General features: G+C 37.1%; 1 protein-coding gene across 6 annotated transcripts in view; it reads right to left on the bottom strand.

Annotated features, from left to right (window-relative positions):
- The window catches only part of LOC138694322 (zinc finger protein 260-like), a 72504-nt gene that overhangs the window by 21343 nt on the left and 31628 nt on the right, over positions 1 to 19533 (bottom strand). For 2 of the 6 annotated variants that reach the window (XM_069817930.1, XM_069817931.1), the window contains exon 6: positions 1781 to 1863. The exons of 1 other annotated variant lie outside the window; for it this stretch is intronic. In XM_069817930.1, the coding sequence (XP_069674031.1) occupies positions 1781 to 1863 (83 nt within the window). Of the gene's footprint in view, positions 1 to 930; positions 1173 to 1780; positions 1864 to 7820; positions 7948 to 19533 lie in introns of those variants that run through there. 3 more of the 6 variants (XR_011330897.1, XM_069817932.1, XR_011330898.1) reach the window with 3 other exon arrangements.

Genomic DNA, 19533 nt, shown 5'->3' on the forward strand with positions numbered 1-19533 from the left:
TCACTCCAGGCTAAAGCAGGGAGATGCATTGTCACCTCTACTTTTTAACTTCGCTCTAGAATATGCCATTAGGAAAGTTCAGGATAACAGACCCACGAGGGTCTGGAATTGAACGGGTTACATCAGCTTCTTTTCTATGCGGATGACGTGAATATGTTAGGAGAAAATCCACAAACGATTAGGGAAAACAAGGGAATTCTACTTGAAGCAAGTAAAGCGATAGGGTTGGAAGTAAATCCCAAAAAGACTAAGTATATGATTATGTCTCGTGACCAGAATATTATACGAAATGGAAATATAAAAATTGGAGATTTATCCTTCGAAGAGGTGGAAAAATTCAAATATCTTGGAGCAACAGTAACAAATATAAATGACAGTCGGGAGGAAATTAAACGCAGAATAAATATGGGAAATGCCTGTTATTATTCGGTTGATGTCATCTAGTCTGCTGTCAAAAAATCTAAAAGTTAGAATTTATATTACCAGTTGTTCTGTGTGGTTGTGAAACTTGGGCACTCACTTTGAGAGAGGAACAGAGATTAAGGGTGTTTGAGAATAAGGTTCTTAGGAAAACATTTGGGGCTAAGAGGGATGAAGTTACAGAAGAATGGAGAAAGTTATACAACGCAGCGCTGCATGCATTGTATTCTTCACCTGACATAATTAGGAACATTAAATCCAGACGTTTGAGATGGGCAGGGCATGTAGCACATATGGGCGAATCCAGAAATGCATATAGAGTGTTAGTTGGGAGGCTGGAGGGAAAAAGACCTTTGGGGAGGCCGAGACGTAGATGGGAAGATAATATTAAAGTGGATTTGAGGGAGGTGGGATATGATAATAGAGACTGGATTAATCTTGCTCAGGATAGGGATCAATGGCGGGCTTATGTGAGGGCGGCAATGAACCTCCGGGTTCCTTAAAAGCCAATAAGTAAGTAAGTATTATTTGAATTTACATTAATTTATAATTATACACAATCCATATCGCTATCATTGCTGCCATCATCACTCGGTCCAAAATTAATTATTATTTCGTCAATGGCATCATCCATTCGGAATTATCTTCTTAATCGTAGGTACTACTTTCTGAACAAGACAGAATTCTTCAATTGTATCCCGAATGACATGTTGATCGAAGTCGTCCACTTCAACTTTACACAAGTCCTAATTCTGGAATGAAATAATGTTTTGTAGAACTATAACAAAATAATAACTTACAACAGTAATTCATTATGTCGCTCACAGTACACACACTATTGTACATAACTATTATTGCAATACTTTCTAAACATTACATACCTATTCTTTCCCGGAGTAGTATGAGGTTCATTTGGTTGTAATTCAATATTATTCTTAATTCTCCTCACGGAACTAATACTTCTACCAGAGTGATTAGCCACTCGCTCATATTCTTTATCAAGAGGTTCCAGCAAACATTTGTTTAATTTTTCCTCCTCGCAAAACTTAATTATATTTGCAATAATTTCTCTTTCTCCGCTGTGGATAACAGCTTTACTTTTTCTCCACGGTGGTGTGATTTCACCATAGTTACTACCCTATGGTTGCTGCTCCATGTTAACACTACCGGTATGCAGTGAAGGAAATACCTCTATGTTTCTTGACAAGAGATTATGATGAGGAGCATGCACAAACAACTCAGTTGGCTCCACCCACATTACGCACTTCCTTCCCTCTGCCCCTCTGTCCCCGCTCAGGAAGTTCAAGATAACTTGCAATAACAGTATTAACACTGTAGTCAGCCACCAGAGCACACTCACTTGTCTGTATCCATGTCCTCTTGTTTCTGTTTCACTTCCTTCATGTAGTCCACCCATGTGTGAGGAACATCTTGGCTCTCGTCCTTAAAACAAGATAATAAATTTCAACTCACATATTTTCACTTAGTACAATGTCTTATTGTAACACAGAGAACTTGGCTCTGCTGATAGGATGACAGACTACAAAGAGAACAGTTCAAGTTCAAGCCCACATGAAGACGGGATTTTCATATCATCCTAACTTTCAGAACATCACCAAGATTCACCCAGCCTACTATACCAGGGACAGAACATCTAGAAGCTTGGAGGCCGTTATTTTTAAGTGGTGCGACCACCCCCTCCTCCCGCACTAGCAGGTATGGCACCATTCATCTGCAAAACATTTTCTGAACAGAAGTTATTGTATTGTGAGAGAGCAGCTGGTTCAGTGAAAGTAAGTGGTCAACGTTTTCAGTTTGTAGTTCAACGAACAATTCTGCTGTGTGGACACTTCTATAGTGACGTCACTGAAGCCTCTAGTTGTTCTGTCCCCGGTGTACTAGAAAACTGAGCAATGGGTCCTTTCTGGAGATAAAAAGTGTCAGGACACGATGCCAACCACATTATCTCCTTATACAAGTTGAGTGAAAATGTTACATTTTTCAATATTACTCAAATGTTGAATTTTTGGTAGCTATGGTTTTTTTTCCTAAATTCTTTTCTCACATAATTTTTGGTGGCAACAGTGGCAGTGGTGATTATGATTATGACTATTAGAAATGTTTAACACAAGCTTTGGTCATACCAGTTTTATCTTTTAAGGCATTGTGATAAAGTTATTTTTTATATTCTTATAAAATCATAACTAAAGAAACAAGTTACATTCTGGTATTGTTCTTACCTTTATCTAGTCACATACATGTATACATTAATTTTAATAACATATTTGTAATGCCTATAGGTTACATCAGCTTCTTGTCTATGCGGATGACGTGGATATGTTAGGAGAAAATCCACAAACGATTAGGGAAAACACTGAAATTTTACTTGAAGCAAGTAAAGAGATAGGTTTGGATGTAAATCCCGAAAAGACAAAGTATATGATTATGTCTCGTGGCCAGAATATTGCACGAAATGGAAAAATAAAAATTGGAGAACTATCCTTCGAAGAGGTGGAAAAATTCAAATATCTTGGAGCAACAGTAACAAATATAAATGAACTCGGGAGGAAATTAAACACAGAATAAATATGGGAAATGCCTGTTATTATATGGTTGAGAAGCTTTTGTCTGCTGTCAAAAAATCTGAAAAGTTAGGATTTATAAAACAGTTATATTACCAGTTGTTCTATATGGTTGTGAAACTTGGACTCTCACTTTGAGAGAGGAACAGAGATTAAGGGTGTTTGAGAATAAGATTCTTAGGAAAATATTTGGGGCTAAGAGGGATGAAGTTACAGAAGAATGGAGAAAGTTAGACAACGCAGAACTGCATGCATTGTATTCTTCACCTAACATAATTAGGAACATTAAATCCAGACGGGCAGGGCATGTAGCACGTATGGGCGAATCCAGAAGTGCATATAGAGTGTTAGTTGGGAGATCGGAGGGAAAAAGACCTTTGGAGAGGCCGAGGCGTAGATGGGAGGATAATATTAAATTTGATTTGAGGGAGGTGGGATATGATAGAGAGTGGGTTAATCTTGCACAGGATAGGGACCGATGGCGGCTTATGAGAGGGCGGCAATGACCTACGGGTTCCTTAAAAGCCATTTGTAAGTAAGTAAGTTTGTAATGCCTATCGATGCATTTGTGACTTCATTATAATTTTTTCTCGTCAGATTTAACATCTGGCCCACTGTGCATTGTGGGAATTGTTGTTGTTGTTTTCTAATGCCAAGCATTTGACAATAAAGTCATTTGACCTCTTGCACTCCAATATTTTTCAAAGATATCATCATGACCAGCCACTGAAGCACAGATTTTGAGGTGTTCCGAATCCATTTCTTGGTTTGAGTTGCACAATGGGCAGTTAGGGGACTGATATATTCCAATTCTATGCAGGTGTTTGGCCAAACAATCATGGCCTGTTGCCAATCTAAATGCAGCTACAGACGATTTTCGTGGTAAATCGGGAATTAACTGTGGATTTTGATGCAGAGAGTGGAATTAAAATGGCAGATATGCTTGCCAAAAAAGAAGCAAAAATATCATGCAAATCTCACAGGAAACAACAGTTAGTTACAAAAATTCAGAGCATAAAAAAACTCGAAATTAAAAACAACAAACTAGGAACAAAGAAATCAGAGGGAAAAATTTAAGTAAATATTTATTTTCAGTCTCAATATTTTGACATGTCAAAAAGATCTGATGTAGTTGCATTCTGTCTCTTAACCGCATCATTAATTACTTATCTGAACATCTCACAGGATGTGATACACAAAAGACTTTGTACTATATGTAAATCATCAACAAAGACCATCTCTTAACTTGCCTAAAACTAGACAGAAAAAAGCAGCAAAACCATGATTCAAGTCTCTAATGGAAAGCAAGAGAAAAATGACGGAAACTGATTAAATCTCATTAGTCATTACCATACAGTGAATTTTTGGTCCCTTCTCAGGGACAAAATGTCACGTCCTTTGGCTTACAACAGAGGGAGTGTAGCAATGAATTCAATGACCTTCCTACAACTAACATATCTTACGTTCAGTATCGAGACCCAAAATCCATTTGTCATCACTAATGGACAACAGAAAACAATATGTTAACTTAGGGGACAGCAACAGCAGATTTTGGATCTCGGAAAAATATGACCTGAGGCCTGTTTATCAATCTGATCTGCCTTTTCATTGCCCTGATTACCATCAATCATCATACTGTACATGGTCTTCATTTTATGACAACACAACAAATACAGCATGATATAAAAATGAAATAGGGGAACCCTTCTTTAGGTTCCTAACCGAAGAAGAACGAATGTACAGATACTTCCAGCAGGATAGTACAAAATCACACAATATTGAAATTTCAGTTTTATTAATGAATTAGGCTTCGTCCACAATGAAGCACCACACCTCGCACCGCCCTTAGTATATCCCTTAGTCCCGCATTCAACTGCAAAATGAGATGTGTTATCAAATGGTAGCAGCACTGCATCTCTCACTCATATTACTACCAAGCTGCATATTGACTCTAGCACCACAACTGCAAATTGACCTTCCATTTTCCTAGCTTAGGCCCTAACACCAAGTCTGTTGATAGCTTGATGACAGTCATATTCAACTAGCTACTTCATTACTTACATACTTAATTAGTTACAAATGGCTTTTAAGGAACCCGGAGGTTCATTGCCACCCTCACATAAGCCTGCCATCGGTTTATGTCCTGAGCAAGATTAATCCAGTCTCTACCATCATATCCCACCTCCCACAAATCCATTTTATTATCATCCTCCCATCTACGTCTCGGCCTCCCAAAAGGTCTTATCCCCTCCGGCCTCCCAACTAACACTCTATATGCATTTCTGGATTCGCTACATGCCCTGCCCATCTCAAATGTTGAATTTAATGTTCCTAATTATGTCAGGTGAAGAATACAATGCATGCAGTTCTGTGTTGTGTAACTTTCTCCATTCTCCTGTAACTTCATCCCTCTTAGCCACAAATATTTTCCTTATTCTCAAACACCATTAATCTCTGTTCCTTTCTCAAAGTGAGAGTCCAAGTTTCACAACCATACAGAGCAACCGGTAATATAACTGTTTTATAAATTCTAACTTTCAGATTTTTTGACAACAGACTAGATGACAAAAGCTTCTCAGCCGAATAATAACACGCATTTCCCATATTTATTCTGTGTTTAATTTCCTCCCAAGTGTCATTTATATTTGTTACTGTGGCTCCAAGATATCTGAATTTTTCCACTTCTTCGAAGGATCAATCTCCAATTTTTATAGTTCCATTTCGTACAATATTCTGGTCACAAGATATAATCATATACTTTGTCTTTTCGGGATTTACTTCCAAACCTATCTCTTTATTGCTTCAAGTAGAATTCCCGTGTTTTCCCTAATCGTTTGTGGATTTTCTCCTAACATATTCACGTCATCCGCATAGACAAATGCGATATTAATCATTTTTAACATTTTTTCACACATTCGTCAAAGAAGAGTACAGATTTTTTTTTTTTTAATGGCAGGTCCATGTTACCAATCTAACAGAGGTTGCCAGTGTCTGTCTACCGAAAATGTCATACAAAAATTAGTTGCTTTTAGTTGTTACAATTTAATATAATTACTCATAAGCACGACAAAAAAACAAAAATCGTATTTTAGTCATCTTACAATCTGCCATCAGATTTGTTTTTTAAATTCTCTGATTTTCATTTCAATGGATGCACAGCCTACATCTCTCCTAGCCTTCTAGGCTGTATAAGACTATCATAATGTAATCGCTGAATACCAACTACAGCAGCTAAGGTAGTAATAAGTGAAGCAGAACAATATGCATAATTTCGTTATCCACAATCATTTGAATCTTTTAAATTCGTTACATTTCACTATATTCGTTACCAACTACTTAAATTAATTACTTTTTGGTTACTTTTGTTACCAGTAGACACCCTGTCTACCCACTTCACTGTGGAGAGAGTACGTATATGCATTGTACAGTACTTCTGAAAAATGAATTTGCTGTTTTTTTAATGACTATTTTAACAAAACTGTTTCAACTTCGTTATTTTCTTGCACTAAAGAAATTTATGGTAGCAAAATAGTATTTGGTAAGACGAGTTCAAGAACTTTCCATGGGAGTACCTGACATTAGCCTTACAGTTTTGAAAAAACCTCTGAAAATCCCAACTACATAAACAGGCAAAGTGAGATTCGAACCTATGTCTGACTGCAGTTTAGAAGTGAGTTAGCTTATTATTGTACCCTCTCACAGTGTTGCCATTTATTCAATTTTAATCCAAATTTCAAAGAATATGCAAGAATGAGAATTCATGTAAATAAAAAAGTGTTAGTTATAGATACAGTGGACGCTGGTTAATTCGACATTCGATAATTCGAATTATTGGGCAATTCGAATAAAAGTACAATCCCCTTGAAACTCCTATTTAAAATAACGTAAAAAAGTTACGTTTAATTCGAAGTTTTGAAGTCACCATTTGGATAATTCGAAGGAACAATTTAATTTTTTCATTATGAAAAAAGTATTCTGAATGTTATAAAAGTCGAAATATGGTTCATGTACATCTCAGTTAAAATTTCCAAGAATCCATCTTCTAGTTTCCGCATTCCTAGTTGCTTATTGTTGAATTTCCGTTAGACTGTGACTACTGGCAAACGAACTCTACCTTATTGTCCAGCGCTTCGTTTCTTCAGGTAGACACCCACCCCTCCCTCATCGCCCAAGAACTGGAAATAACGAAGTACTTTCAGTGTACGTGCAGTACAAAATTCAGTGAACTTAAAACCTTCACTTGATAGGAATGTTTCAGTGACTCGTTTTATGTACAATGTCAAAACATGGAGTGTACACCAGTTTTTCTAGTGATAGATTTATGTTTTTATTTTCTACTGATTGTTTGTCTTGTACTCAAGTGCTTTAAACACTGTGTCACGCTACTAGGACTACACTTTTTATGGATAAAATATGGAAATTAAAAGGGTGAGTTGCATTGCATGGTAATTATAGTATTTGTATGAAATAAATTTATTTCAGGGCACACTATTTTGCAAAATAAAGTGTTTTTTTGTTAATTCGAAGTTTCGATAATTTGAAGTTTTTTACATTCCCCTTTGAGTTCGAATTAAAAAGTGTCCACTGTATAACTTTCTAATGTTAAACTGAAACTAATTGGACTACTTTCACTGCACCACAAATATAATATGATAGAACAGTACAAAATATACTGACACACAAAATCAACACACCCACAACATATCCTCAATACACAATTAAATTTCAGAACACACACCCTATTTGACACTACACCATAAAACACAAATGCACCCACTACCAAAGCAACTCCAGAAGAAACTGGAAACAAACAAGGACCTCACTAAGTGTTGGCGTTAGGTTACAGCGGCTGGTGTCCATGGGTTGTTGGTTTCCCTGCTTCTGACGTGTCGTCTCGGTTGTTGGAGCTGACATTTCGACTCTCTCGATGTGGCCGTCTTCAGAGCTGTGGATAAGTTGTGTCCATCACAGGGGTGTTTATATAGAATATGCGATGCCAAGAACCTCCAGGGGGGACTAAACCTCCTACGTAAAACTTTCTAGAGACAACGGATATAATTCTAAGACCATATTCAAGTCTATACATAGAAGTTCACCAATGAAAGATGACCCCGAACCCGAAAATAAGAAGAAATACAAGGTTTTCCTTCCCTATGTAAAAGGTGTCACAGACAGTATAGGGAAACAGCTGAGGAAAAGAGATATCAAGACATTATATAACGCACCCAACAAAATCTTACAGTCCTTGATACAGGTGAAGAACAAACTTCCATACCTTCATTCTGCAGGAATATACAACATCCCCTGCTCCTGCAAACTAGTGCACATCAGTCAGACTGGTCGCACTGTGGAAGAAAGGAGAAAGAAACATATCTGGCTCCGCAAATATGGCCCTTATGAAAAATCAGTCATAGCATAACATTCAGCAGACACAGGCCATGCCATCGATCTCGACAATGTCAAAATATTGGACAGAAAAGAAAAGAAATACAACAGACTAATTAAAGAAGCGATCGAGATTATAAAACACCCTAACAACATCAAGAAGGACGATGGTTTACAACTCAAGAGCTAATGAAGAAGTCTGTTCCAATCCTACAAAACCTGTGATGGACTGCACACAGAGATTGGACAACTTACGGACCAACCACGGGGAAGGATTGGGGGGGAGGGGAGAACCAACCAATCACTGACTGGCAGAAACATAGAAGCAGCTATATAAACCCCCCATGTGACGATCTATTTCGTTGAAACAACTGGACGTAACCAGATGTAACCACAGATATTCCTATTTGCTAAAAAAATTTTGCCGAAGCCACACAAGGATACCAATACAGGGCATTGCAGCCGGAGTAAAAACACCATCCAACAACTACCCAAGGAACAAACGGGCATCAGATGTGAGACGAGCTTATGACTGTCATATGGCTATTATGAAAAGTCAGCCATAGCACAACATTCAGCAGACAAAGGTCACGCCATCAATTCTGACTGTCAAAATATTGAACAGAAAAGAAAGAAATAAAAAAGAAGTGATTGAGATTATGCGGACATTATCAGATGTGAGACAAACTTATGAGGGTCAAACCTTCCCAGTCATGAAAATCGGTCATAGCACAATATTCAGCAGACACAGGTCATGCCATCAATTTCGACGTCAAAATATTGGGCAAAGAAGAAAAAGAAATATTACAGACTAATTAAAGAAGCGATTGAAATTATAAAACACCTTAACAACATCAAGAAAGATGATGGTTTATGACACAACGGCGTGTGCAGAAGTCTGTTTCAACTGCTTAACACCAGTGATGGACTGCATACAGAGAATGAATGACCAAGAGAGAGAGAGAAGAACCAACTAACCAATCAGCGACAAGCAGGAGCATCTATATAAACACCCCTATGATGGACACACAGTGTTGCCAATTCAGAGTCTTTTCCGCTAAATCTGGCGTTTTTCAATATTAGTTTCGCAGGTAAAATTTATAAAATTGGTATTGCTGATATAGGGATTTAGCGGGTATTTTTAATACTCACAGTGGCAAAATAATCTCATTTTACATGGACGATATAGCAATTTAGCAGTTTCTGCACTGTTTCATAGTGGGTTTTTAAAAAAAGAGTTGGCAACACTGCAAACACAACTTATTCACAGCTCTGAAGACAGCCACAGCAAGAGGGTCGAAATGTCAGCTCCAGCAACCGAGACAATGCGGCAGAAGCCCAGAAACCAACAACCCAAGAACCTCACTAGTTCTAAGATGACTAACAGTGGACTCGAAATGTAACCTAAATTTTTGGTGTTAACATGTATAATAAACTATCCTGAAACCGAAAATCGCATTTTTGAAATTTTTGTTTATATATCTGCCTGTATGTTTGTTACCTTTTCATTTCATAATGGCTGAACTGATTGCTATGAAAATTGGTATGTACCAATAAGTTAGATCACACTTAGATTTTAGCTATATGGCATTCTAAATATTTTCTTTAAAAGATGGATTATGAGGTGGCCAGCATGAAGTAAGTTAGTCGAATACTCTTGCTTATTAATGATTTTTAAGAGAATAACAAAGTTTCTTAAAAAAAATATATCCAACAAGTTTCATTCTATACAAAATTTTGATAATACAGATATTTAACGAGATAAATAAATTTTCTATACCACATAATTATCAAACCACCACCGGCATGGCTCAGTCAGTTAAGGCGCTTGCCTGCCGGTCTGAAGTTGCGCTCGGGCACGGGTTCAATCCCCGCTTGGGCTGATTACCTGGTTGGGTTTCTTTCCAGGACGAATAGAAGAAATATTGTACGCACTCTGTGAGTTTATACAGATCTGCCGCAACGCGAAGCTGTTACTGCTAAGAGCGGACTCAGAAGGAATTCACAGTATTTGTTACACTGAATGTAGTCCTTTTTAAAAGCGAATTTCTTCCATTTAACCCAGCTATTCGTAACTTAAGAAATACCTTTATAGTCTCTTATTCATAATTAATAGTCTTCTATGAGGTATTACTATTATGAACGTTCGTAACAGAAAATACAATGGGATCTGAAATGTTGTGAAAGCAATTATAAGTTCAATATTTAAATAATCTTTTCGTAACAAGTTGCGAATTCAGGGACAAAAAAACCTACGAAATGCTAGTAAATAAAGAGCTGAATGATATTTTACGTGCCTATAAATGAATTAAATTGCTCACCATGATTAGTTGCCTGCTATCTTTTTAGAGTTTGCGAGATGACTTGACGGATTTACGAGCTTGTAAAAAATCTTCGGATTTACTTTGTCCTGAAGAAGAATCAGCACTTTAAATAGTGGTAGACTAATTTAGGAATAATATCGATGATGTGTTCTCTGCAACAACCTGCTCCCGAAGACTGGATCGAAAGAGCATCAAGATAGATGTCATCCCACATTGCAATTGCTGAGCTAATCTTTTCTTTAATTTTCAATTCTGTTTGAATAAATACGTCATACACAGCTTGGGGGGGATGAGTTAAAAAAAAAACTGATGTTCCTATCTGAGCCGTAGTCTTTGATTTGGGTGAGAGCTGCACAATGTTTAGAACTATTACATTCCTGTCGAAGGGCACAGAGGGTACACGCAATAAACTTAAAGGAATGATTTACGACATAACCAGCCACATAATACACTAAACATATGTCAATCAATGCAGCAGGAGTGGTATTCACCAACTCGGGCACAGTACTTTCCCAGTATTGACCATGTATTTTTTCATGAATAACATTTTTTTTTTCTTTTATACAAGTTTCTACAAACTTCTTAATTGTCTTGTTGAGTAATTCCACATTTCGCGCTAATGTTCGAATTTGGTTCACAAACGATGTGAGTAGTTCATCATCACTTTTCGTTTCAGAGTTTCTAGCAATGTCTACCGCACTCGCGGTATTTCTATCTTATGACGTTTTATATTAAAACAGTCTGATCGGTTATTTACCGAAAGCTGCCTATCTTTCCGCCGAATCACTCTGGCCCACTTTCCAAACTCATCTTTTTCTTTGGGAAATGAAAAATGTCTTGTTACACTATTTCTACTGTATTCCGATCTATAACCCGGAACAAAACAGTACGGAATTTTTGTAATTATTTTGTAAACCACCACACAATATTCTTTTGTTACTGGTTAATTCAAAGCACAACAAATTGAAGACATCTACATAACTCTCAACAACAAAGCATATTAACAATCCCTAGCAACTTTCATCATTAAACGCGCGAGAAATATATTTTCGAGGTGTCTGACTTCAGACAACAGATGGAGCCTAGCGATTGAAGCGCCACTAGTTGTCAGGTCCACCACCGACAATGGGAAAGCATAGAAGTGAGTACACTTTTTCTTCTATTCGTCCTGTTCCGAGGTTTTTCCCAACCGTAAGGTGACTGCCAGATAATCTATGGCGAATCCTCGGCCTATCTCGCCAAATATCATCTCGCTATCATCAATCTCATCGACGCTAAATAACCTCGTAGTTGATACAGCGTCGTTAAATAACCAACTCAAAAAAATATAATAATTATCAAACCCACATGCATTCTGGCATTAGATGGAGGATATAATGCTTCCATCAGATGTCACAGAAACACACTGAGATCGACAAATGCTGGATCATTCCTTATTTAGCTGTACTGTGAAATAACATTCCAAACACACATAAACATGGAGTTTTGCAGCAGCGGCAGTTTGATAAAATAGATATGCAAGTAGGGCCTGAATGAATAAGGAAGAGACTAAGCAAATTTTGACCTCAAAAATGAACATGAAGTGATGAGGTATTAAACTGGATGATATATGATCACTTCAGAAGTGGTTCATGAGCAATTTTCTCCTGTTCTTCACTTGAATGTTTATCTCGAGAATGGACAATGATGGGCCAACAAATGTGAGAGAAAAGGTAGAGAATCTGATGAACACATCACTCATGACATTTTTCAAACTTTGTCAGGAAAACAATTTTGATAACACTAATGATGGGCCCACAAATGTGAGAGAAAGGTTAGAGAAGATGAGAACATCGCTCATGACATTTTTCTAACTTTGTCAGGAAAACAATTTTGATAACACTAATGATGGGCCCACAAATGTGAGAGAAAAGGTAGAGAAGATGAGAACATCGCTCATGACATTTTTCTTTGTCAGGAAAACAATTTTGCTTAGACTCTGCTATACGAGGATGTCCCCATCTATTAGTCCCGGTTCACACGAGCGGAATGGCAGCCGCGCGGCGGCCGCACCATTTTCTATGGCACACTAATTTAAATGTAGCAGTTCACACAGGACGGACAGTCTGCGGCAGCAGAACGTCTCCGCATGCCAGCCACATCGCCCATAGCAAAACGGACGCCGCACAGTGGCCACAAGTTCGCTATGGGCTATTGAATTATATTGTATCACTCACACGAGCGGAAGCGGCAGTTCGGCGGCAAGTGTCCAGACGACATATCTTGGTTTTTACGAGAGCTGGACTCGATACCTTAGGTATGCTTTGGCCCTTTGTGTCTATAGGCCTATATGCGACGATTGTGCAAATCTGACAGGTGGCCTGAGTGACATTCGTGAATCTGATGCTGACAGGTGGGCCATCCTGCATCAGTCCCTAATAGAGCTAGGTCCCATTTCACGGACAAGTAGCCTGATAAGTCTCAGGGGCCGGAGTCCCAAGCCCTTCCTGTCATCGTCGGCTGACAGATAGGCATCCTATATGAGTCCCAAACCCTTCCTGTATCAGCATCGGAAATCCGTAAGCCCTTTTACTATTGCAAATGATAGATGAGGGGAAAGTGGAGAGTGTTTGAGGAATGATAGAGGGAAATGGGAGTACCCCGAGAAAAACCCTCTGTAACGTCTGCTTGAGTCGCAGTCGACATATCACATGTGTATTGTAGTACTGGCTGTTGCATTTTTTTTTAACTTGTAGTGGTGCATTGCACATTGTGATTGTATTCGATGAGTGATATAGATGTAGAGAAAGTTGACGTTGAGGTGATCGAGAATGAGAAAAGGCTATATATTTAGGACATTCAGAATGCAGAGTACAAGGACAGAAACGAAAAACGTTCAGCATGGTATGAAATTTGTTGTGTACTGTTTCTCACTTTCTTGGAACATTCTGACTCAGAAAGGAAATGTGTTAATAAATAGTGCTTGTCAAATATTTCTCGCATAAGCCTATACAATAATACATAAATTATTTTAATTTATGGCATTTACCTTTTACTTCATTAATTTCTCTATGTACTTATTAATAAAAAGTGATAACAATGATAACATTTCAGTTTCTGAAAATAAAACAAACTGTAATTTTAACATATTTCATTCCAGTAAACTCTATTTATTATTGATAATTCCTTCTAATCCCCTTCTACTAAAGTACCGGTAATATATTTTCTCCAAAGTGAATACGAAATTAAATACACTTATTACTTATTCATTTCAACAATTGAATGCATACAACTATTGGCATTAATTTACCATAAATGTTATAGAAAGCATTCTATTGGAGGTATAGCCAATCTTACGTTAATATATTCTTTCTGAAGGCATTTTTCAGAGTATGATACAATAAAATTCATTGAAGCTAGGAAATGTCATTTTGAAGTTAATTAAAATAAACTGATTCCTCCTTGCGCAACTAGTTAAACAACACATGAAAAGTTCCTTGTAATAAAGGACTGTTGACCATTGGATGTACTCAATGTCTTCATCTTTACTTTTCTTATCAATAATTGCATTTCAAAGTACACTAGTACTGCACGGTGATTAGCATCTATGACGACTGTCCACTTCAAATCCTTCCGTCCACTCGTGTGGCCTCAGAATGGTGCAGCCACCGCACGACTGCCGTTCCGCAGACATTCCGCTCGTGTGAACCGGGTCTTACATGTTCAACAAGCAAAGAGGAGTCTTTAACAGAAGGAAACGCAGTGTACCCGTCAATGAGATTCCGGGTATTTACAACAAGCAATTGGCAGAGTTTATACAATACGCCGCAATAATAAAGAAAGCTATTATCTTCGATTATTGCTCCATTCTGTCCAAGGACAGGCATCGTTCAATGAACTGAAGTCAGTGGATGGTGTTGCTTTCCCAAGTTATCAAGCAGAAAGCAGAGCTCACCATCTACTTGAAGATGACACTCATTGAGTCGATACACTGCACGAAGCTTCAATCAGCGACAGTGCTGTTAAACTGAGCATTCATAGCATTCAAATACTTTTCAATTATATATTTAAAAAAAAAAAAAAAAAAAAATTCTGAGGACTGATGCGGAATCTGAGAAGATGCCTACCAGATGTGAACATCAATGAACACTGTACTGACATAGAAAACTGTTGCCTTCTATATCTACAAGACTGTGTTTTCACCATTGGTAGCAATCCCATGGTGAATTATGGTTCACCAATACATCAGGTCCCCAATGATAACGTTCTGAATGAAGAATATGCCACAAAGACTATCTATAGTTTTTTTTTTTTCAAAATGGCTCAGTTCAAAAATATATTTACACTCAAGCTGTAAATAGCATCAACACCAAATCAGAAAAAATGTTTTTCACGGAAGCAACTGGAGGTACTGGAAAAATGTTTCGAATTAATTTAATACTGAGCAAAATCCAATGTGATGGCAAGATTGCTCTCCAGTATAGTGGTAACGTTGCTTCTCAGTGGAAAGACTGCTCATTTCATTTCAAAATTCGTATCAACCTGGACTACGACAGCCCTATGTGGCATATCGTTGGCTTACTTTAAAAGCCTCGTAACTGCATTTAAGGAAACAGCTAACAACTGTTAGCTGTTATTTGGGTACATCTGTGGAATAAGGTTGGATGTAACACTTGGGCAACATGATACATCCAACCTTTTTCCACAGAGGTACTCATTTATAAAATATAGAAACTATGCACACCTATGAGATGTTACCAGCAGACGCATTTTGAAAATATACATAGATTTTGATATTCGATAAAAACTCGACTTACAGGGTTTTTTAGAGTAAAGGCTGGTTCACAATAAACCAGGAACGGAAATGACAACAAGAACGAGAACGGAAATATTGTTAAAATAAATGTATTTAAATGTGAGCATTTACAATTAACTATCGTGAATACACACATTTAAATACATATATTTTAACATTATTTCCATTCCCGTTCTCATTGTCATTTCCGTTCTCAGTTTATTGTGAATCAGCCTTAAGCCGATGACATCTAAAAACAGTAATAGGACAAAACGCACTTCAAAACTGGGTTCTCATTGTATGGCAAATAACAAAGCTGATGAAGCATTAAATGGAATGCTTAAGATATCAGATCAGAGTGATGATGGGGATTTTCATCAGACTCTATTTGTCATCACAAAGGGAACAAGGGCTGATGGAGTAAATGCATTCAGTCCTCTGGTTTCATGTGAAGAAATTCTCACCGACAGTCAATGTGAGAGCTCAACTGAAAAGCAATTCCCTCACACAAGAATTTATAAATATTTTTGTTGAAAACAGGAAAAGGTACTATGACCAATGTCAACAAAGAAATAGAACTTCCTTCTTCTATTTGCAAAACTGCTCCATCTATCAATCTTATTTCAGAAGTTTACCCCAATATGAAAACATTTTCACAACAGACAGATTTTGGCTTTATAAGATATCGATCTTTGAACCAAAAAATGATCAAGCAACATTTTGAACATGTTCCAGGCTCCCGAAATGATGTTCAAGTCCATAGATACTATCTTAATCAAGATGATGCAACCAACTACCCAACCAAGTTTAACTTCCTGTCCCAGACCCCATGCACAAGTGTTGAAGATTGGTGCACCAATAATGTTGCTATGTAACCTAAGCCCTCTGAAGCTGTACAATCGAACTCAGCTGCTGGTGAAGTCATTATTACCGAACGTGATCAAAGCAACCATATTCATCAAGTGTGGTAGATGAGAAAGCTCGAATACACCATGCCCTCAAATAACCTGCGCATCGCATTAAAAATATTAATAAAAAAACCGCAAATTAAAAACAATAAAACTTTCAACAAATGTATTCACGACAAATTAAAAACAACTGAACACAAATACAGTTCTATTAACAATAAATAAATAAATAAATTTTATCCTGGAACAGGATGTATTTCAAACCCATCCTATTTGCAAGCAAATGTCAATATAATGATAATTATTAATAATATTATTTTTATTTATATATAAAATACTTCATTTGATGTTAGTCTTGTAAAATAATTATATAGTACTAGAGTCGACGGCAATTCGGAAGGCGGTAGTCTGCTAGCATTTGCGTCGAGAGAGACAGATAGAGAAAGCAAGGCAGCGTACAACATTGCCACATCGTACTTCACATGCACATGCAATACAAATAGTGCAGGAGAGAATTTAAATTATCAAAAGACAATAATGACCTTAGCCGTTGATTACTGTAAGCATGACACCAAACAAACCCTCTTTCCTTCACTAACAATATTCTTTGCAAGGTTCTCAATCCCACACCACATGCTTCTGCAGTCATTTCTTGCACATTGGCAACATTGCAGCTAGCATCAAGATGGCTGGCAGTGTTCTGCTCGTCAACTTTTTGAAATAATTATACACCTTAAACACTATTTTCCGTGCCTGCCTGTGCAGTACTTGTCTTTTTACAGTCTCTTCTTCCATTTATTTATCTTACACACACACAGTAAATGTTTTACTTATTCAATGTACTGAAACACTCAACGTGAACAAACAAACTCGGGAAGTACTTGTTATAGACTGATTCCGATTGGTTCTACTGTACAAGCTTGTGACATCACATACCAGAAATGCTACAGCACATATAGCAGCTGACAATCTTCTGAAATGCCGTCTAGTCTAATAGAGTATACCAGAATGAGCATATCACATATTCACTGCAGGAATAGATGGAAACTGGTGCTTCAACATCAGCTCTAGGTAATCACAAATGAACTTAAAATATTGGTATTTTAACAAAAAAAAATCTCCATGCATGTCAGTTGTCTGACTTAATTAGCCATTTACATGATATCCTGCAACATTAACACCATGCATCACAATCTCCAAGATAATTTTAAGTTTTTCGTTGCAAGTAAAGGACCACAATCTCATACTGTTAGTGGTAGCCTACTGATTTTCAGAATTGAAAATATAAGATGCACGAACTATACACTTACTACACTTGAACTTGATTTTGACGTATGTACTGCTAATTCAAAGGTCATTTAACAATGTTAACAACTGAAATACCTACAGAGGAAGATAATGGCATATACTACCACCTTAAAAGCTGCGCGAGAGGAAAATTGAGCAATGTTGTCAATTTTATTTCGAATAAGCAGCACATCCGTATTTTTTACTTGTATATTTCGGAAAAATAAAAATGAGCAGAGTATTCGAGAAAAGTTAGTATTAATACCTCAGATATGATACTTCTCATAACAAACAATTACCTATTTAAGTTCAAGTGCCTACAATTCCCCACCAGTGTTTGTTTCGTGATTACAATCAACAAATCACAATGTCAGATGCTGCGGACTGTAGGCATTGACTGCCATTCTCTGTTATTCATATTGATTTCATCAATAAAACTACTTTCATAACACAAGGATTAACAAAGAACATCAACCATTAAAATGACCCATAATAATCATAACCATAATGCTTCCATATAAAACAAATTAAGTATTCCATAGTGATACAAAAAAATATGTTCTTTCAGATGGTATTAAAAAATTATTGGGTGCTATTCAATTGAACAAGGTTTTCAATGATGCCATAAGTCATAACACAGTAGTAAAAATATTGTTTCCATAAAAATATTCGTTTCTAAATACAAGGTTTGACATATCTGATCTGTTGTCCAAAATCCCCTCATTCAATTTTTTTAACTGATTATTTAACGACGTTGTATTAACTACGAGGTTATTTAGCGTCGATGAGATTGGTGATAGCGAGATGCTATTTGACGAGATGAGGCCGAGGATTCGCCATAGATTACCTGGCATTCATCTTATGGTTGAGGAAATCCTCGGAAAAAAACCCAACCAGGTATCAGCCCAAGCGGGGATCGAACATGCACCCGAGCCCAACTAAAGACCAGCAGGCAAGTGCCTTAACCGACTGAGCCACGCCGGTGGCTCATTCAATTTTAATTGCACAACTCTTTATAAATACATATCTATACATAAAGCAATCCTTTAATAGCAAATTACACACACATAAATAAATGTAAGATTACCCGATTACATAAGTACACAAAGAAAAATATCAAATATTTCATTTCATGTTTCTAAATATACTGTGAATTTACTCCACTTAAATGTTATTTTTACTGCTAGTACAGTTCTGGAGTAAAGAAATGCCATTAACTTAAGGTGAGGATTGAGCATGATCAGAATTTATTATATTGGACACCCTCATCCCACAGAGTGTGATTTGTGTTACATATTAATTTGAAGTTGAATGTCTTAACACACTGGCGAAGATAGAGGGTCATGGCAAAACCTTCATTTAGGTTCTGAGCTTACATTTTAATCTTTAGTTAAACTTACTTACATATGGCTTTTAAGGAACTCAGAGGTTCATTGCTGCCCTCACATAAGCCCACCATCAGTCCCTATCATGCGCAAGATTAATCCAGTCACTACCATCATATCCCAACTCCCTCAAACCCATATTAATATTATTCTCCCATCTACATCTCGGCCTCCCCAAAGGTCTTATTCCCTCCGGTCTCCCAACTAACACTCTATATGCATTTCTGGATTCGCCCATATGTGCTACATGCTCTGTCCATCTCAAACATCTGGATTTAATGTTCCTAATTATGTCAGGTGAAGAAAAAAATGCATGCAGTTCTGTGTTATGTAACTTTTTCCATTCTCCTGTAACTTCATCCCTCTTAGCCCCAAATATTTTCCTAAGCACCTTATTCTCAAATTTAAGATAATAAAATCTACACAGCATGACGTTCTGCTTAAAACAGTTGTGTATGGAATTATGAA

The sequence above is a fragment of the Periplaneta americana genome, chromosome 2 (assembly GCF_040183065.1).
Source record: "Periplaneta americana isolate PAMFEO1 chromosome 2, P.americana_PAMFEO1_priV1, whole genome shotgun sequence".
NCBI lineage: Eukaryota > Metazoa > Arthropoda > Insecta > Blattodea > Blattidae > Periplaneta > Periplaneta americana.